Below are 21230 nucleotides of genomic sequence, written 5' to 3' on the forward strand. Positions count from 1 at the left end.
AGGTGCTCCACTCGTAAAAATAATAATAATTGCATTTATCGGGTGTCCGACTGGCGCCAGCTTCAATTTAATTATAAATAACATCAACTAAATAGCGCCATCGCTTCCACACTCTTTCGAGTTCAGTTCCAGTCTCCAATACCAGATGTAAAACACACACACGTGTGACCATGTGTGTGTCCCCACATACATATGTATGACTGTAGTTCTGTACACTTTTCATCGTTTTTGCTTGGAAGAGTGCAAGTAGGCGTTGAGGGCAAACCTCTCGCCCCCCATCGCGCTCAGCCCACCGCCTCGTCTGGTCGGTCTCTCATCTCTCAGTGAGCATCACGCGCGCCGGTACAAAGTTAAAGTTTACACACACGCGAGAACATGCACAACCTTCGTAGTACTTAACGGATCCCGGGTTTGTCAACCCACTTTTGAGCCAAGGGAAAAATCAATACATTTCAAGGCCCTTTCATTGGCGCAGACCCAGACCCATACCCAGACGGAGCTGAAGATAATCCCAACCAAAAACTTAAACCGATTATAAGTAACGCTCGAAGAGAATGAAATAACTTCTTATCGGGAAACGGCCGGGGGCCAATGTTCCAAGGTTTCCGAAAACTGGGAACTTTGAGCTGTCGCAGTCGATAATAATTAGCAAGAATTCTCGGCAATAAAAAAGCAAGAAAATATATAAAATAACAAAAGCGGGAAACACACAGTGCTGCGACCTCGAAAACACGTTTTGCTTTTCGCAAGGACATCTGTTCACATCTTACCGGGCAGCATTAGATCCTTTAGATACCTCTAATACTGTCAGGTAAAGATGTCGTCCGTGTCCTTATCCATCATAAATCGCAAGAAAAGCAAACAAGGCGTAAAAAACTAGTTTTTTCAATTGTGCGTGTAGAAGCCCGAAAAAGAGATCACAGCGGAAGGAAGGATGGAGAAGAGCACGACAGACCGAAGAGCGAGAGAGAGCTGCTGGATGTCGATGTGGATAAATGAACAGGCGGCGGCAGAGAAATGGTCATAAATTCTTTTTTTTTTGCAGCATCAGCAGCAGAAACGACAAGACGCTACGCTACGCGACGCGTTTTGGGATGACATCAGTAAGAGACAGAAAGAGAGATAGAGAGCGAGAAAAATCTGTACTCGGCCCCTCTTCTGTTCGACGGTCGACCGGCGCCGCCCATGGGCGAGTGGTGGGGAGGGAACGGAGAGTGTGTGTGCAGGTAAACCTTATAGAAAGACGACAAAGCGGACGGAGGAACGGGCAGAAGAGGAACCAATAAAAAATATATTTTATGGTTCCGCTGCTTCTTTTCGTCTTGCGTTTCGTTTCTTAATTTCTTCTTTTCAGCATTTTAGTGACAAAAATTCACTTTTTATGATGCCATCCCTCCCGCTTTACTCCTCCTCTCCACCTGTTCCGCGATTTACGATTATAGCTAACTATCCGCAGCATCAGGTTGGGTTTCGTTTTTTTTTGTTTTTTTCCTATCTCTGTTAAATGTTCATAATCCGAAATTATAGAAATGTGAAACCAGAGAAACTGTTCGGACGAAATCTTCCAAAATGGAAACAAATTAAATGCTTACAAATTGCAGAAACGTGATCGTATCGAAGAGCAAAGCTCGGTTTATATGGGCACATTTCAATGGTTTATGGTTGGCATAATCGTGCGGAACTTTAACATATGATTTTAAAATCGGTCGTACCTGTTCAGATAATTTTGCAGATTGGATTATACATTTATTTAGGCATAAAGAAGCTGTTGCCTCGTTTGGTCAGTTCTTGGGTATTTTCCCTTTTGTGCTCGTCTTCTTCTGCTTGCAATTCTTTGCATTTTCTGATAAGGTGGAGCTTTGGATGCTGATCTGCACTCACTCTATTCTCTCTCTTCACACTCTCTCACAACACTTACCGTACAAATTGTGCTGTGTGTGTGTACCAAACACAACTGAGACTATTGTCAAGAGTGACCGACCAGAGTAACGTGTCTATGCGGGCTCTGAGGGGGAAACGCTTAGTGGGGGAGGGGAGATATATGACCCACAAACACACTCGTAATGCACACCAAGGAATAGGGATCGTAAAAGCGTTTACAGGCTTTTAAATTTTACTGTTTCTTGGCACAGTGGTACTCACTTTTAATTCAGTTGGTGTTGCTTGGTTGCTTGGCAGGTCCCCCCCTGTGGCAAGAGGGGTTAATCTAATCAGGAAAACAAAAAATGCGTTAGCTGCGGTCGACTGCTGGAAACGATACCCAATGGCGGAACCAAACGAAACGAAACGACCAACGTAACCAGAACGAATATAAGACCTGCTAATGAACTTAGAAGCGACTCCAAGGAAATACATGGAGACATGTACTGGCTCCTCTGTTAAGACATGTATGCTCCCCTTTTGGAGTCTTCAAATTAAAGATTATATAAACCAATTAAATCAGTGGGAGTCTTTAGATTAAGCTTCCTTCCGATAATGCATTAGATATGTTAGATCCCCTAATTTCTGTAAGAATTTACCTCGACCTTGTGCAAGGTGACTGACTACTGGCTTTCATTTTTCGCACATATTTTCGTACATACAGATAGCATCTATACATAATAAATCTATTGTCAGCACACAGACACGCTGGCCAAGAACTGAACGATTCTTGCTATTTCATAATTCGTTTGAGAATATTCGAAGCGGTCTAACGGTCAGAAAAAGGTGCCAAGTCAGCGGCAATCGTGCGACAATTTCACAAGCAACACAATCATCGGCCAATCTAAAAAATTAAATCAGGCAATACGCGATAGGACAGGGCAGGGCCGGGCTGGGCATGGCCGCACTTCAAGTCCTCAGGCCGAGTGCTAATCGAAACAGCGACCAGAACACTTGTGGTATCCACACCCGAACACATGGCCATACACATGATAATGTCACATTTACACACCATCCCAAAGCCACTCTCCCGCTGAAAACCAATAACGATCGATTCAAAGTCAAACAAAGCCAAACCATTCCAACCAACAAATCCCATTGACAGTCAATATGCCCGAGGGGAAACTGCTGAAATGAGGCTCATATCGCTGCATATCTCACATCTGACATCTGATTTGGGTTTTCGGGGGAGTTGCTGCAGCTGCATGTGGCAGGGGAGAACACATAGAACACTTGAACGAACTGATTTGAGAGCCCTATGACTATTGACCAATTGTAATCATCTTTGAGACCCATAAATCCGTCTTTTCGATCGGTTCGAGGCAATTTCACTATCTTGCAGCAGTTGAAGAAATGTCCAAAGCGTCGTCAGAGTGGAGAATTGTAGTGTGTTGAGGAGCAGTATCTAATCGGCGCCTGAGGATAGAGTATCTAATCATGAACGGCGGACGGACCACAAGTGCGTGTGGAGAGTATCTAGTCGTGTGTTGGTGTGTGTGTTGAGTCTAAGACCACGCTAGTGGGGAGCCTGCACTAACTATATACATATATACATATCTTGACGATTAGATCCAGCAATTCCGAGGAAAAAAAATATAAAGATTGTGTGAAATAAGAGTAGATCCAATAGCTGGAATACGGAAATAAAGCAACTAAATTCGATAACTGACTAACACTCATAACTGTCTGCTGGCACAGTCCCTCTCGTCCACTGCCCACCGTATCTCGCCAAGCAACAGAGAGCGAAAAGATACGAGTACACCAGAGGCGCTGCCACTGGAATGAGCTCCAATCAAAATATTGAGCATGATTTATAAGTGACGGACGGGGTGTAATATAATATGACTTGACATGATAATAGAGCGAAGCCAAAAGGAAAACGAAGGAAAATAACAGAAAAGAAAAGCAAAACATGATCGCGATGAAGCTGCAGCAGCAAAGGAAGGCCAGTGGGGGGAAGGGCGCAATGAATGGGCGTAAATCAATTAAAGGCTAACAAAGCAATCAAGCTCTAGATTCATATGAAACGGGAATGGGAATGGGAATGGAAATGGAAATGGGAACGGGAGCTTGTACCGACCCGAGCGAGTCATGCTCCGTCACTCCTTGACTGGATTGTGTCACAGCAAAGAGTTAAAGTGCCCCAAAAATGCATTCGACAGCCGCAGTCGGACTGGACTTCAGCACTTCATCAACGAACGCGTCTTCGGGTTGTGCGCAGTGTGTACCCCTAATGAAGCAAACTTGTAAGTTGAGATTTCCAAGAAGATCGCTGCGCACATTCGACTCCACTTTCGGCTTTGGCTCTTCTTCTCTCGTTGTGCATTAATTAGTTATACACTAATTTCCAATTCCGATTTCAGGCATGCAAATGTTAATTGACCACTTAAGTTAAAACTTCATAATGATCGTTAATAATACCGAGCGATCTTTACAGAAAAGAGAAGAAAGAGAAGGAGCGGGCAGAAGGTTGACTGAACGGCGACGACGACGACAAACTGTAAGCCAAAAGAACAGGTTCAAAACCTTAACTAGCCAAGTCGAAAACTCGTAAAAGATATGCAACACACACACACACACACACAGACACAGCGGTCCGGCATTCATTCGACTATAAGTAGTCACCTTCCAGAGCTGGTGCTGATGATGCCGAGCATGTGGGAAAGCTGAGGCAGGCCCCTTTGAGCTTCAGGCTCTTAACTGTCCGTTAATGATCTTTTCTGCTAGCTCATTTAGTCAGCATCAACTTACAGGCAGACATACGAGTGTGTGTGTGTGTGTACCCACAAGACGAGCATTTTTTCTGGGTTCTAGCGAAATTGAGAACCAAATTTGACAAGTAATTGGAACAATTTAATTTTGAAAATTTCACACGAACGAGGTTTAAAAGATGGATTAGCTTCCACTCAAGTACTTATTTTATCATTAGTTTATGACTGTAAGCGGATCTTAGGAAATTCAATTAACTGTATAGGGGTTCTATTTAGAGCAGTAACTGAAAAACATAAAAACTATTATCTCAAATTGATCAAACACTGGTACAGGTACAGGTACAGGTACAGCTAAGTGGTGCAGAGAGTATGGGAAGAGAAATGCATGCTCATGGCTCATAATCAAGGGCCATGAAAGCTGTTTCCTGCCCAAGATGATTGCATTGATTGCCCCCAAACTGGAATGGGAATTGGACCAAATGGGCAAGGAAGAAAAGGAAGGAGTCGCGTTTCTGACTCGTGCCGCTGCTAAGAGAATGCGCATGGAGTGAATGCCGGCCTAGCGAAACTAACACTGCTGGAACACTCACTCTCTTGGCCACAGGTAATTGAACGTTCTTACCCCACACCACACACACACACACACACACACACACACACACACACACACACACAACGTGGAGTGGTGGAGCTACTGTGTGCAGCATAGCCGTGGCTCCATGACACGCCTGCTCTTTAGCGCTGGCCCTGGGAGGGGCCTAGGACTGGGACTGGGCATGCGGACTGCATCGCATCGCTCCGCTGATTCAGCATCGTCGCTGGGGTGCATCAAATTAGCATTGTTCCCAGAGTCAGTGAGCTTTTTGGCCCTGGAAAGAGGGCTCTACCGCGAGACTGTACTTGCAATGCAAGAATAACCTTTAATTGGATTGAGGAATTTCAAATAAATATAAAAATGTTTGTCATTCATCAAAATACTCGCATTCTGTTCATTTTATACGAGAGCTACGCGCCAGCATAGATAATCCCATGGTTGGTGGGGGGAGGGAGGGAATTAATTACCCAATTACTCGTACACATTGACATACTCGCACTTGGAGTTTTGTGGACTGTAGACTGTGAAGGGTAATTATCATAAAAGCATATTTCGTGGAGCAACAAGTACAGTGTTCGCGCAGGCATTAATAACTTGGCCTGCAATTTGCATTCGTTATCCGAAACACACATGGACAACCGCCCGCCCGCCCGTACATCTACGACTCTGTGGAGTTATGTTATGTATTGGGGCCACAAAAGCGCCACCTGGCGGGGCCACGCGTGTGTGGCTAATCGGCCCCGTCCGTTCGGGTTTGGTAATTAAAAAATGTTAACGTTTTCAGCCTGGTTATTCTATTTCAGCTCTCATTTTTTCGAATATTTTTTGTGTTTCGTTAAGTTGAACTAATGGAATAATTAGCGTAAATGTTGCTGAACAAATTTCCGCTGTTTTGGGGCGACTCTTGGTCGCCACATGGACGGCGCAGTCCAAGGAATTCTTGACATTTACTAGAGGAGATGCATCCTCCATGCCACACTGTCGGAGTCGGAGGAGTGGTTGCTCAGTGAACAATTAGCCAAGACAAGAATCAACAAGTGGAGGCTGTTCAAGCCGTCATGAATATGCATGAACAGCTGATTTATAAGTGAACTCTACGCCCCATCATAGCTGGAATAGCCATCAACTATAACTATGTACATACATACATATGTATGTATGTATATGTATGTGCAATATAAACTTAACACGTAAAAAATAATATAAATTTGCATAGAAATTGCAATGAACCTTAGCTCGAAAGTGGAAGAACAGCAAAGCAACAGGTTAATGGCAGGCAGCACTGGCCAACAAACGAGTTGGCGAGAAGGCCATCCACACACATGTCCAATATTTACGGAGTTACATTACCAACAGAGCAAAAAGGATTGATAGTTATGAAGAGTAAATGATTGGAACTATTTTATTTTGTTTTGCTGAACAGTGTAATGGCTACACTTAGCGTGGCTGCTGCTGCTGCTGTTGCTGTACTCATACTCGTACTCGTACACATATTATTAGCATGACTGTTGTTTGTTGCTTTAGCAAGTGGTGGCAGACTTTTGAACCCTCGCAGCTGACTGTCGCACACAAGTGCAAATTAAATGGTTGCGGCGGGGAGTGGGGGGATGGCAAAAATGTTTGTTCATTTACTTGGCCAGCACAGCTACTGGCTACTGTTGGGTTGGCCAGTGCCAGTGTAGTCTCTGCCTGCATTTGACCATCAGATGCGAATTGTTTTTCTTTTTTTTGTGTTTTGTTTTTATTTTCCGCTTGTTATTTATAGCGCAGAATTCTGCGGCAAGGGGTAGTTGAAGGGGGAGGGTGCCAGGCAGGCAGGCAGTGCCACAGAGAGCAACAGAGTTATTAATGCTTGGAATTTTCATAATCGAAACGGGTTTCCGTTTCCAAGCGTCCGTCCAACTGCCGGCAGGGCAGAGGCAGAGGCAGTCAGGCAAGGAAGCACGCGCGTCTTGGCCATGCAGAGATGGAGACGGAGACCAGACCCAGACTCACTCTCTGAGCAAAAGCCAAGCCTGGACTTAGAGAGAGAGAGAGAGAGCAAGCAGAGTTATGGCATTGGCAAGACAAGCACACGCCTTGCGCGAACAGGTGAAGCGTTTAACTGTACGTGGCTGGTGCAGAGAGGTTGGTGGGGCAACCAATTGGCCTGAGTGCTCCACGGCTGGACTTTGTATGCTGTGTGTGAGACATGCACCTGGGTATATGCAGAAAACGAAGGCAGAAAAACACTCTCGAGCCGATCACTAATTTGTTGAACTTGCAATTGCTTTTCAGGATGGTTTAATCGCGAAGCTGAATTCCGATAATGGAGCAGGAAGGCCGATAGGGGCATATCGATTATTATCGTTTTATATATATTGTTCTCAAACAAGATCGTCGCACTCGGTTGGCGTTGGGCTGCTAATGCAAATTCTTAATAATCGCGTTCCTTCCTTGTCGGCGCGTCTCTTCGCGTCGGCTTTCACTCACGCAACATGCATGCTGCAACAGGTTGGACCGAAAAAAGCTCATTGCCCATGGCAATGTGATTGCCATGCCTTGCCTTGCTGAGCTGCAGGTAGCCAGCCGCAGCCGCAGTCGCAGCCGCAGCCCCATCGTCTTTGCCATTGCCAATGCCAGCCAGCGCTGCCATTGCTCGACGCTGCACGATGGCCAAAGCTGTAATTTGCTTAAAAGCAGCGAACAAATAAAGGGTTTCAATGGCTCGGCGCGGCTTGCTTTTCGCTCTCCCCTCCCCCTCGAACGTCGGACAGCCAGAGATAATGGATTGAAGAGCTGCAGCAGGGGAGCAAGAGCAGAAGAATGAGGATGAGGATCAGTGACAAGTGCACGTTGTCCGCTTATGACGTTGGACGACAGCTGCCGTATTTTTTGACTTTAATTAAGTGCGTGTAGGTTTCAGCTTTTCCTCCATGCCTACCCGCTGCACTTGATTCTTGGACTCTGCAGCGAGGCTGCGTTCCCAGGCATTCTGAAAACTGATTAGAAGTTGCCTCACAAATCGAAAATCAATGCAGAGGCAGAGGCGATCCGGGGAGGCCTTCTGGGACGCCGTGGACCCACAGCAGTGCACCCAAAACTTTGTTCGGAAATCCATTTAAAATGCAGAGCGAGAGAGAGAGAGAGAGAGAGCTGGGGAGGCAATCAATTGCAGTTTCGGGAGGGATGGAGCGACCGCGAGAGAGGGAGAGAGCGGTTGCTGATAAATGCCCAAAGGCTGCCAAGCGCAACGTCGATAAAATAAATGAAGAAACGAAACGGCGCTAGCCGTGAGAGAGAGAGAGAGAGAGCGCTCGGAAAGAGCGGTAGCGTAAGAGAGTAAGAAGAAGCTTATCGAAAGAACGCGTGGAATGAGAAAGGAAACGAAAAACGGCGCTAGCAGCGCCAAAGAGGGTGAAAGAGAAGCTTATCGGCGGAGTGCGGGGGGGAATAAGTAAGGAATTTATTCATAAACATAAAAAAAGAGCCCAAGCCGCAACTCTTGGAACAGGTTCAACTTTGGATTCGGCTACGGGACGAGACTGGCAGCGAAGAGGAAGGAGGCTTAAGTATTTATTATTAAAAGAGTCCGAATGCAATTGCGGCTCGCCCAAGTGGTTTACGCTGCCACCGCCGCCACAGCCACAGCCATTGCCAGACGATGGCATGGCCACTCTGCACGATAATCATGGGGTGTGAAAAATTTATGAACGCCGACTTCTCGGTGCGCACGCGCACAGCACCGCGCAGGAACCGCACAGCACAGCCGCACTGCAGCCCCATCGACCCTGACAGCATAATGAATATACAAATAAATGTTTATAAGTATGCTTAATCCCCAAGAGGCAGTCCGGAAGGGAACTCCGCCACGCAGCAACAAGTGGATCGGATCTTTGAGAACTGAACTTCATCCGCTGGATCGATGGATGGATGGATCGGCTTGAGTCATCAAACTGCCTAAGTGCTGTCAGACGACTGGTGGTGGCTCAGCGAAGCTCAGATTTATGGCCTGTTAAAACGTCTGCCGCAAAGTGCCAGGCAATTGGTTAAGAGCTACAAGTCCGAGATACAACACGTCCGATAACAAAAGGGAATACAGACAGACAAACACAAACACAACGACAGAAACGGGGGAGCGCGCCACATGTCCAAAAAAGGATCCACAAGGAGCAACTCCAAGTCCAAGTTCATAAATAAAAGATGGCAAAACCCAGACCCGAGAAAGGGTAAAACAATGGACAACAATCGCACCGCGGCAGCCACCGCACCGTCCTTTGCATTGAAGCCCTTTAAGCCAGGGGACTGCATCCGAGGCCGAGCTCAAATATGCAGACGTGACTTACTTGGGACAAATTGTGTGATTTACGTTTCGCAATAAAAACAATAATGGGAGCAGGATGAGTGGGTAAGTAAGGGAAAGGATGGAGTGGGAACGCACGGTCTGAAGAGGAAGTTTAAAGAATTAACCGCATTGTGAGCACTCAATGAACTTTTCGAATAAGGACAGAGAAATAATTATTGGAATAATATAATAAAGAAATGTGAAGTGAATTTGATGATTGAATGACATTCTCCATTACTTCTAAGGAGAGCTTAAACTTGGAATTTATCTATCCAACATTAGCAGAAAGAATTAATTTTAATTGCCAGAAAGAAACACTTTATTTTTGGCATATTCCCAGCTACAATCTTGCTTTTATGTCAACTGATTCTCACGCTGAACACCCTCAGTGATGTCCTCACATGACGATTGTCGATAAGAAGCGAAGGAAAATGCTATAAGCAAAGCTAGGAAATTGGACACCTAGGACAAGTGTCTGCCTAGAAGATTATGCCAGGGGGAGGGACAGAGGATACGCTTGACTTGCATGAAACTGGGAGTGGAGGAGCAGAGAAGGGGAACGGAGGAACGAAGGAACGAAGGAACGCAGGAACGCAGGAACGGTGCCCCGTGGAAGGTCAATGGTCCGCAGCGGATCGAACCAGCCGATACCATGGAATCAGCAGGCTTGGCTTGGGGTTTATGGTTTCTTATTTACGAGTCACTGGGTCCCATGGTTATTTTGAATATTTAATTTTGTGACACTGACTCGGTCCCAAAAACCAAAACCATAAGATACAAAATACTCCCTGACTGCCTGACTGCCTGACTCCGCGCTATTCAGTTGCTAGAGGCATAATTGAAATTTATGGCCAATGCGCTTCGAGCCAATTCATTAGTCGAATTCTAGACGCGGCCTAATTAAAAAGTTTCATAAATTTTCAAGCCCCAGCCACCTGTTTGTCGATAATGGACTGAGATTGTGTGTGTGTGTGTGTCTGTGACTAATTCCCCAAGCTATAAAGTATGTTGAGAAGGGTCAAAGTTGAGTAGAGTCAAGCAAACTATTGGGGTAATACTTAAATTTGAAATCAGAGAGATAGATGGTCGCTGCAGGATTCCTGTTTATCCTCTTTTCAACTATTTGCCATTGGATTTGAATGAGGAATATGTGCACATAATATGTATGTAAATATGTAGAAATTATGATGGGATTGCCAAGCGGACACAGACAAGCCTGCCAACTGCCACAGAGTGTCATTAGCATGCAGGCCACAGAGCCAGAGCCAGAGTCAGAGCCAGAGCCACTGCGATCGGTTGACAGTTGTCAAATCCACTTACGCTCTTCATGGTAAACACATTTTGACGAGCCTGCTGAAGGATTTATTCAAGTGCAGACAGACTAACAGACTAATAAGTGCCACAGACATACATATGTACATATGTACAAACACACAAAGAGAATTATTATATACAAATGGAGCTGCTGCTGCGGCTGCTACCTGTTGCTACCTGGAAACCCCCATTCAAATTCGTAACGGACAAAGCGGCGAGTCAAGTGGCTAACCCCTACTCCCGATTCTATATATATCTCATATATAACTGAGTTCCGTGAAAGATAAAAGAGAAGCGAGGCATTGCCAGAGTTGATTGAAGAGTAAAAGGCATTGCCAGAGGAAGAACAAAAGCGGTTGGCAGATCAAGCAGATCGATCTCTTCAGACGATCTCTCTCAATCAAAGAGTTCTTCTTCGAGGGTCGAAGGTGTTTGGCACCTACTCGACAAATACAAGAAATACACCTGAGTGTGTCCCGTCCCTGAACGGGTTAGCGGCAACCGAATCGTGTGGAGTCTGCCTCGAGTGCCAACTGTTCCAATAGCGAGCTGAACAAATGCGGCTGGCTCCTTCGTTTGTTCTTTTCCAGCTGTTTGGCACTCGGCGTGGTGGTGGGGTGCTCTTTGGGGGATAATAGAAGGTAACTCCACTCAGGGTCTGGCGTAATATTTGCTCAGCATACACGTGTATTGACAGAACCAAGCATAAACGAACAGAACAGAACAGAACAGCAAAGTCAAAATGGAATACTTGAAGGTACCCCCGAATGTGTAGCCCGAAAAAGAACTCGTGACTTAACAAGGCCAAAAGTAGTGCGAGTCGATGGTAGAGATGGTGGCAGGCATAATGCTGATCATGATCAAGATGGATGGAAATGGCAGAGCATTGTGCAAGCAGACATTTCCACACCACAAGTGGGAAATCCATCAGCCCTGACGATCCTCCGTTCCCTTTCTCTGTGACTTGATCGCCTATCCTCCTCCTGTTTGGCAGTTGACAATTGATGGCCCGCGCATTTATCTTTCACTTTTGTCTTGCACCTTATTCAACCATCTCTCTCTCTCTCACTCTCTTTGTTTGACTCTCTCTTTTGCTTCGCTGCTGCCTCTCCGCGGGGCCTTTTGAAGTGAGCCTCGTTTTGACAAATGTGTGTCATTGCTGGGCCATCAAGAGACACGACCGTTTCAGTTTTGACTCAGTTTTTGTATTGTCGATTTGATTTTGTTTGGCAAGGTGTATTTTTTTTCGACTTGAGACACACAAAAGCAACAAAAAACTGGTAAAACCAAATCAGGTGACTGGCAATCTGAAGATGAGCATCATCATTATCATCTTCATTGATCCACAAGCCAGTCGATGCTGAAACAACTTTCAATGAATGGAAATGAGAATTGACAATCACCCTTGGAGTTTCAATATCGACGTTACGTGATCTCATTCAGCTCATTCCCTTTTTGGTGCATCTTTGGGACCATTCTGACTGATCCAATTGATCCTCTCTCGCCGCATTTCGTGGATCGTGCTTTTGTGACTAATTTCTGTAGGGATCTACTAGAATAGAACACTCCCAATGATGGGCTATTACACTGAAAATGATACCAATGAGACAGTTTAGGACCTGGCATGACATTTGTGGAACAACTTTAGTCCGTTCCCTGGGGCATTCGGCTGATGGCAGAAAATGAAAATGAGAGCAGAATGCGACAGCCAACAAGCACTGAATGCGTGTATGTATTTATGTATGTATTTATGTATACATTTGTGTGGATGTTTAACAACTTTCATTGTGGCGACAGCGAGGAATATCTAAAAAAAAATGCCATCACATTTTGAAATAGTTTTCCAAAAAAACGCCCCAACACACACACAGCGAACCCTGACGGCGACAAAGATATTTTCAGTATACTCTCACTTATGGCAGGGAACTTGGAGAATGACAAATAACTCAAAGCAAACCGCCTCTGGTTAAGCCAAAGGAGCATCTTTAAAGTCTTTAAATTCCGTTACAAGTCTGCAAAGAGTATCCAATCTTCGTTGCTCCGCCCCGCGTTTAACTGACAACAGTGAAAAGAGAATTTCTCATTCGCTTTTGCATCATTTCAGAAGCCATCAACGGCGACACGGCGGCAGAAAAGCTCGCCACAATTTTCATTTTAGTTGAGGAGCTACCCAACCCCCCTTCCATCCCTGCGGAGTAGCTGCGTAGGTGTTCGGGGATGGGATGCGATGTCCGTCCCTCCGTCCGTTTGTCCGTTTGTCTGCCTGTCCGTCCGTGTGTGCGGGCACTGTCAACTGTTGTTGAAAGATTTTCGTGTCGTTGTTTCCATGCCGCCTGCCACCAGACGACAGACATGAATTTTCCCGCAACAAAACACAAAAAAAAAAGAAAAATCCGAATACATTTCGAAAACTTTTCTCATTCCTTTAGCATTTTTCAAGATATTTTCCTCGTGGGGTTTTTTGTCGCTTGCTCACACACAAAACGTAAAAAGATTTAGCAATAGCAATGAATTTAGTTAATTTATGGCATTATTAATAACATCTATAGGGGAAAAGCGAAAAAAGCGAAAAAATTTCAAAAATTAGAGCTCACTAAAATGTTTTGAAGCGCACAAGATGCTAGAAAATAGCACAGCCAACACATCTCTTAATAGCTCAAAGAAGTCGAGCAAAGACCATTCCAATATAGATTCCAATGTAGATCTAGTTTGGAATAAATACCATTCTCATGGGAAGTTTCAACACGTTTAAGGTTCTTTAAGAAAGTTATTGAATGGATTCCGATGTAAATGGGACTCCATCGGCAAAAGTCGTGTAGATCTTTCAGATCTTCACTGGGTCAGCCATACATGTTTCAATATGCAGAGATTATTGAATGATAGCTGAGGCCAAAGCCATAAATACCTTCAGATTGAGTTCCGATGAATGGCACGAGCTGAACATCAACCTGCATGAAATGCAAATACGAGGCACCACAATGGAGAGACGCCAGACAGCCAAAAGCCCCGGCCCAAAACCAATTTACGACCCCCCCAATCAATGGAGCTTCAAAGCTGTTTCTTTGGTTTTCTTTTTGGCGTTTTCGTCGTTTGGCTTTGAGTTTTGTTTTTGGGTTTTGTTTGGGTGCGGGCTGGAGTGGTTTCTGGTTTTCTAGAGTTCCAATCGCCCCACCGATATTTACATTAATTTGTGAACAAAGTATGGCATATTATGCAAATATTTGACAGATTCGAGTCCGTCAGTGCCCCTGGCAACCACCAAACGAGATATATTCAAAGTGCAGCATCCACAGCTCGACGAGGACATACCCAGTGAGACAAAGTTCCAAGCTGTTCCTAGAGCTAACAGAGCCAAGAGGGATGAGTCCGTGCATACCCTGCACACCGTGCAGCGGAATGGTAAGCTCAGATTGAGACACAACTGACCCGAAACTGTCCGAGTGGAGCGTGAGGCTTTTGTGGCGCAGATACCGATAACCTGGATGACACTCCAGCTAGATCAGGCATCTAATTAATGTTATTTAGCATTGACTGGAAATTTAATAGTGCTGTGCTTGTGCTTGTGCTGTGCTGGGCGCATTCCTTGACGCCAACTTTGAACCCCACTGAGATTAAACATTTTCAGCTGATTCCAAACTATTGAAAGTGTAGATCAGATCGTTCCCTATACGAGTATGGGTGTGCTTGAAGGTCCCCTCGCAGCACACGGAAAAACCATGAATGAGATTTCTTAAATTCTATAATACAAAAATACATGAAAATATGTACATATGTATGTATGTATGTACATACATACGAACTATGTTTGTGGAGCTCTTCAAGGCGAAAGTTAATTTTAGCCAGGGACAGCGAAAGGTTTTTCTTCTTCGAGGGCAATTTATTATTCAAATTTATGGCGATATTAACACGAAAATTGAAATAACACTTTTACGCATTTGACATTTTTATTGGCCACCCCCGTAACCCCGGCCCCGACAGCCACAAGAACAACGAAACAGATGATAAAAAAGATTTGTACCAATTCCGTTGCAAAGAAGACATTTTAAATTAAGTCAAAGTCGACGCCGCCCCGAGTGCGCCTAATTTATTGCATAATTATAGGAAAATGCCGCGACAACAAAGTAAAAAGATTATCGCACATCTTGACCCCAAGAATAACATAATAAATGCTCGTAATTATTTTGAACATTTAATTCGGCTGAATTTTGTTTTCTAGAAAACATTTTAACAACTCTGCAGCAAAGCAGATGAAGAATGCCACAAACACACGCACACACACACACAATGGCAGTTCCCTATTGGAAATTGGAAACATGTAATTTGCATAAAATCACCTGATTGAACGTTAAATATTTTCAAGATTCCGATTTGAATGCAGAGAGATGAAATGCTCATAAAGATCACGATCAGGCGGCACTAAAAAGAGACAACAATAAAACTGGGGACTAACCGGAGAAGCAAAACACTGCAAGAAATTGGTGTGTACCATAAATGACAGCCATCAGGTGAAACCCTCTCCCTATCTGCCCAAATTCTTGCAGTGCAGCGGAGTAGCTGTTAAGCGAGAGTGAGACAGAGAGAGAGAGAGAGAGAGGACGGACCCAACAACTTATGGAGCACCTTGCCCAAAAGTCCGGCAAACATATTTGCATAAATTAACCAAATATCCAGCTATTTTACATTTTTAATGAACCACAGAAAATAGATTATGCAGAATGAAATGATTGGGTACTCTACTCCCCTTTGATCGCTTAACATTTGTTGTTTCTGTTTCTGTTTCTGTTGCTGTTGCTGTTTCTATTTATCGATTTATGTGCAAAGGTGATATAAATTAGAATTTTATGACATCCATAGGAGGAAGGCAAATCGAAAATGTGTCAGCCATGTAAGCATAAATTAAGGAAATTGGAATTAATAAATGTTTGCTGCAGCTTAAGTTCGGGGGTACATTAACTGCATTTACATATTTGGGAGGTGAGGCTTTTTTATTTACATGTTTTACGGTTATATACATAGATTCTCTTCACCATACCTCGCTTTTGGCAATGGTTAAAAAGAGTCCACAATCCAAATGAGTTCAAATACTTCCGTTTCCGGTACAACAAAAACATCCATATGAAATCTATCGCACGGCTAAATATCGTAGCAAGCAAAGTGTTGCAGAACGACGGACAAATCGCAGACTGCTAATAGCCTAACTGCAAAAATGGAGAATTGTGATACTGTAATTCGCCTGCAGTCATAGCGATTCAAAAATATGCGTCCAGTGGAACTGGTTTATAGTTAATAAACAGCTTTGTTTTCCTATGCTTAAATAGAGGGGGGTCAAGTGGGTTAAACCACCCTTTTCTCGGTATATTTAGAACAGGAGATTATACCTTCGGTATATTTCTCAGGAGCATTTCCGAGGGTCTGTTGATATATTTTATCGATAATTCCGCGGTCACACTGCTTGCCTAATTTTTGTTTTGACTTTGAAATTTTGGAATTTGGCAAGAAAACAGAATGGATGACCCGCTGAAGCCCAAGCCGGTGCCACTGGCGGCCGAGACAGTCTTGTGGTTTGAATTCCTACTCGATCCGCACAAGATAACGCAGCATCTGCAGCGCACACATCCCGGTAAGCAGAAAAAGTCCCACTTGTGGAGCTCTGGTGAAACTGCTAACGTTTCTTAACAGAGCCCAGCGCCCTGGAGTTGATCATGCAGTTCATCAGCGTGACGCCAGACACGTCGGCAACGTCTGTGGTGACGCCTGGAGGCGACCTACAGAATCTGCCGGGCGCCACTGTGGGTGGAGCAGCCAATTCCCCCACGCCCACTGCTTCGGCGGCGCTCAATGTCTCGCCGCTGGCACAGCAACAGCAGTGGCCGGGGGAGAACGGCCTGGAGCTCACCCGCAAGCAGTTGGCACTGAAAATTCTCGAGCTGAAAGTTGCCACATGGCTGCGCTGGGACTTGGACATGCTGGAGAAGAATCTGCCCGTGCTGATGCAGCTGGCCCTGCTGCGTGATCTCTGCACCATTAGCTATGGCCGCAATCTGAGCATTCCCCTTGCCAGTGACTTTGACTTGAAAATATGTAAGTCATCCCCCGCCAATCGAATATGTGGATAATTCTTACCTTTCTGTGTCGCCTTAGCCGCCTCTGGGAACGAGCGAGCGGCGAGGTTTGCCCTCACCATCTACCATCGCCTGCTGCTGCGGCTGCAGCTCGTCAAGGAGAGTGCTCCGTTCAGATTCCAGCCGATAGATCAGCTGCAGCAGTTCCTGGAGTCACCGACGCAGCCTTCCATTGAGTATCTGCAGCAGCTGTGCACGTCCAGCAAGCCCTTCTACGTGTTCCACTACGACAGCTTTGTGACGCTGCACTGCGACGATCTCAGCACTGGCCAGAACTACGACATAATGCATCTGATCAGCCCCCAGGAGCTGCGTGCCCAACTCAACTACGAGCTGGCCCACTATTACCTCTACACCAAACAGTATGTGCTGGCGCGTGAGTCGGCTGCCGCGTGCAACAGCAACCTGCAGGCGATAGCCCCGCAGACCACGCTCTACTTCTGTCACATTCGGGCCGTGGAGCTGGAGGGACTGCTGCTGGCGTGCGGCATCAGCGCTCAGAAGCACACTCTGATGGAGCGTTTCCATCAATCGTTGCTGAACAACTATGCGGAGATTCTGACCATTCTGCGGCTGGATAACCTGGCGCGCGAGATTCCCCTCGTCAGTCGACGCAATCTGGAGCTGGACATTGAGGGCGCCATCTCCACGGGACAGCTGAAGGAGTCGGCACAGCTGCAGCTGCAGGTGGCAGCGCTCAATATGGTGCGCAACATCTTCGAGTGGGGCAGCATATTCGGCAGCGTAGAGTACTTCGAGAAGTATCGGGAGCTGGACTATCTGCCGCCCCTGGTGGAGGCCTTGACGGAGGTGCTGCCCCACTGCAACAAGGCGGAACAGTCGGCGCTCAAGCATTTCCTCATCGACTGCATGCTGCACCAGGCACAGCCGCCGCAGTCCAAACAGCTGCTGCAAATCGTGCGGGATTTGGAGCTCTTTACAGTCGAGGAGCTGGACGATTTGGATGATCAAATGCTGCAGGCAGCGCCGCCCGTGCCTAGCAGCTCGCTGGCCTCGCTCAACGACTGGATGTGCCACTCGAAAAGTACCCGCGTGGATGTGGCTGCCTTGGAGCGGCAGCTGATTAGCTGCTCGAACGCCAACACCGTGAGGATTCTGCTGGTGAAGCTGTGTGGCACGGCGCCGGAGAAGCCGCTGTGGTCCATCAATCCCAGCTGGGATGTGCCGCAGCCGCTTAAGGCCATGGTCATGGCGATGCCAGTGAGCTTCCTGCAGGATTTCAGCTACGTGCTGCTGGGCAAGGCGCGCGAGCTGGCGACGAGGGGCGACTACATCGAGGCGGTGTCCATGCTGAGCGTGCTAAAGTCCGAGTCGCAGCGCCAGGAGATAGCCGGCAATACGCAGCTGATGTGCAAGCTGCTCACGTGGGAGATTCTGCACATCCAGATAACGCAATGCCTGGAGGAGTGGCACCAGAAGCCGCTCGACCTGCAGTCGCTGGGCACCCGCTGCAAGCAGTGTCTCAGTGTGCTCCAGGCGGGCGATTCCATTGTGCCTCGGCCGGAAATACTCGAAAGTTGTGCCATTATGCTGCTCAATCTGACGGATTTCCCGCCACTGCTCTACCTGGACAAGCGAACGGGTCCGCTCGAGCTGCCGCTGGCCTTTGCCGCCACCTTCATCGAAATGGAGAAGATGAAGACCACCAAGAAGGTGTCGCGCGACGCATGGGAGCTGATGGTGAGCATGTTCCTCAATGTGCCCAAGCGTTCAACGCAATCGAGTGCCGGCAACAGCTCCCTGCAGGCATTCTTGCAACGTGTGCGGCACCAGAACATCTTTGGCCTGGCCATCTCCATGCTGGGCAAGCTGCACAACATACTCAAGGATGATCCCAACAATGATCTGAGCTGTGAATACATGCACCTGTGGCCCACCAGCGTTAACAAGTGAGTTGCCAGCATCGCAAATGTCCATTTCTAATCGAATCCTTTCAGTCCCATTAGCTTCAGCCTGCGCAGTGTCTGCGAGACGCTTCAGTGGCTGCTGTCCGAGGCTTTGTCCTACTATCCGCAGACCATTTCCTGGCTTAAGATGAAGGGCGATCTGGATTTGGCCATTGGCAACAATGAATCAGCCATGCGCTGCTACGTGAATGCCTTGGTCACCGGCACGGACTACTGCACGATGCCGCTGCAGCGCAATGTGGCGGATGATTATGTTATACGCAAGATGATTCGCTGTGCCGCCAATTTGGGCTGCCACATGCAGGCCACAGTGCTGTGTCAGTTCCTCGAGGAGATCGACTATGGGATTGTGTTTAAGAATCTCAGCGAAAAGTCGTCAAACTTCACCGATGCCATGGACTCGTACTACAGCTGCATATGGGACACAACGCTGCTGGAGTTCATTGTCAATCTGCATGCGAAGCGAGGCGAGCATAGTCGAAAACTGGAGGCGGTAAGTGGCCAAATAAAGTCATTCCTGAGAGGCACTCACTCACTTCTGCTACTGCCCTCACACAGATCTCCATGATGGGCACCTTGGAGCTGAATGCGAATAACAACGAGGAAATCAAGCGGGAAAGCGCCATGGTACGCAAGTCACGCTTCATTCGGGCACTGGCCAAGCAGTATTTGCTGTAGTCGCAGATCATTCTCCCTCTCCTTATCATCAGCCCAACCTCATACAAAGACCAACTAGAAATAAACTCAGATTGATGTAGTTTTATATATTAATTTTAGGCATTTTGAATAGCGTTAAGTTAATATTAAATGAAATTGTACCTTTGATGATGGGAGTGTGAGCAACTATTTGGGCCTTCTGCCACGTGCCGCACCGCCGCTGGTCTTGGCCTTCTTGTTGTTGGCACTCTTCTTGGCCTCCTCGGCCTTGCGCTTGGCCGCATTCACCGCATTCGGTGTGCTGGGCAGCGTTTTGAAGAAGCTATCCAGCCGCACTTGGGTCTGCGCGTGCTTGGACTTGAACAGCTTTTTGGCACCGTTGCGCACACGCTCCTCGCTGAACTGCCTGTCGCCACAGAGGAACTTGACGAGTCCCTCCTCGTCGGGTTCCGTCCACTTGAGATCAATGGCCGAGGCATCGGCCACCTCCGGCTCAATGAACAGCTCGCGCGCCACTTTGTAGTTCCAGTTCTCGGGCACCGTGTACTTGCTGGTGTCCAGGTTATCCAGAATGGTCTCAATGTCCCGATAGTTGTTGATCAGCTCTATGGCTCGCTTGGGGCCGATGCCCTTGATGCTCTCGCAGTAGTCGCAGCCCAGCAGGATGCACAGATCGATGAACTCGCGATTGTTGACCTCCAGACCCTCGAGCAGCTTGTCGTAGCTAAACTCCTTGACGGGCATCTTGCGCGCCTCGCTGTACGTGAGGTACCTGAGCAGCTTTGTTGATCCAAAAGTCAGCGCATCCATATCCTCCGTGGCCGTGGCATACACCTTGCCAGCCTTCACGAGAGCTGCACATTGTGCCTCCGCCTCACAGGGCGCGTCTACATAGGGCACTCCCATGAGCGACAGCAGCTCCTTGGCCTCGCGGGCATGATCTTTGGTCACTCGCACCAGGCGACGATTGAACTTCTCGATCTCCGCATCATCACCGGCATCGGTGGCCGCCTTTAGGGCCTTCTCCGCCTCCTCGCGGCGCTCGGCACGCTTGGCCAATTCCCCAGACTTCAGATCTGGCGGCTTGCCATCGAACACATACACTGGCTTGATGCCGTTATCCAGCAGTCGGATGGTGCGATAGAACATGCCCATTAAGTGGGATGTGGGCTCTCCATTGACTGTCGCCAGCTGAGCTCCCTCCGAGCGTACTGCTATGAGGAACTGGTACAGGCACATACTGGCATCAATAGCCACCTTGCGACCTACAAGGAAATAGGAAAGGATCAGTATTAAAACGAGTTCCGGTTCCAGGGTCACATTCAGACTCACCAAAGAAATGCTTCATTTCACTCTCACGTATGGCCTGGGGAGCCAAATCGGCTATCAGCTTCGATAAGCCCAAAATTCCCATGGCAAACCTGTGTTTACTGAATTCCGTGTACGTAAATAAATGTTTTGTTTGTGGTTATAAAGGTCACGCCGGCGTTAAAATTAGTTTTTGTCTGCAAAACGCGCGCTCTTTTTTTTTTTGGCAGCAATTTACTATCGATACACATTAGTACTATCGACGTGTTAACAATCGCCTTTTAGGAATGGTGCTAACAATTGTCCAAAGACGTAACAATCCATTCCCAACCACGTAACTTTTAGTGCTCT

General features: G+C 46.8%; 2 protein-coding genes and 2 long non-coding RNA genes across 4 annotated transcripts; 3 read left to right on the forward strand and 1 right to left on the reverse strand.

Annotated features, from left to right (window-relative positions):
* Positions 1-295: 295 nt before the first annotated feature.
* LOC117890810 lies at positions 296-5608 on the forward strand. The gene is made up of 2 exons (XR_004648599.1): positions 296-4166; positions 4284-5608. It is a non-coding gene; the product is annotated as an uncharacterized LOC117890810 (long non-coding RNA).
* A 453-nt stretch (positions 5609-6061) lies between these two features.
* LOC117890811 lies at positions 6062-6627 on the forward strand. The gene is made up of 2 exons (XR_004648600.1): positions 6062-6378; positions 6443-6627. It is a non-coding gene; the product is annotated as an uncharacterized LOC117890811 (long non-coding RNA).
* A 9678-nt stretch (positions 6628-16305) lies between these two features.
* LOC117890700 (integrator complex subunit 8) lies at positions 16306-19737 on the forward strand. Its single transcript, XM_034795710.1, has 5 exons — positions 16306-16484; positions 16544-16945; positions 17006-18896; positions 18945-19407; positions 19473-19737. Exons 1-5 carry the CDS (start codon positions 16370-16372, stop codon positions 19590-19592), a joined length of 2991 nt encoding a protein of 996 aa, XP_034651601.1. The 5' UTR covers positions 16306-16369; the 3' UTR covers positions 19593-19737.
* Positions 19654-21101, reverse strand: LOC117890752 (flap endonuclease 1). The gene is made up of 2 exons (XM_034795811.1): positions 20904-21101; positions 19654-20836 (listed from the first exon to the last, which is right to left on the reverse strand). Exons 1-2 carry the CDS (start codon positions 20983-20985, stop codon positions 19758-19760), a joined length of 1161 nt encoding a protein of 386 aa, XP_034651702.1. The 5' UTR covers positions 20986-21101; the 3' UTR covers positions 19654-19757.
* Positions 21102-21230: the final 129 nt, after the last annotated feature.

Source organism: Drosophila subobscura, chromosome E (assembly GCF_008121235.1).
Source record: "Drosophila subobscura isolate 14011-0131.10 chromosome E, UCBerk_Dsub_1.0, whole genome shotgun sequence".
NCBI classification, from domain to species: domain Eukaryota; kingdom Metazoa; phylum Arthropoda; class Insecta; order Diptera; family Drosophilidae; genus Drosophila; species Drosophila subobscura.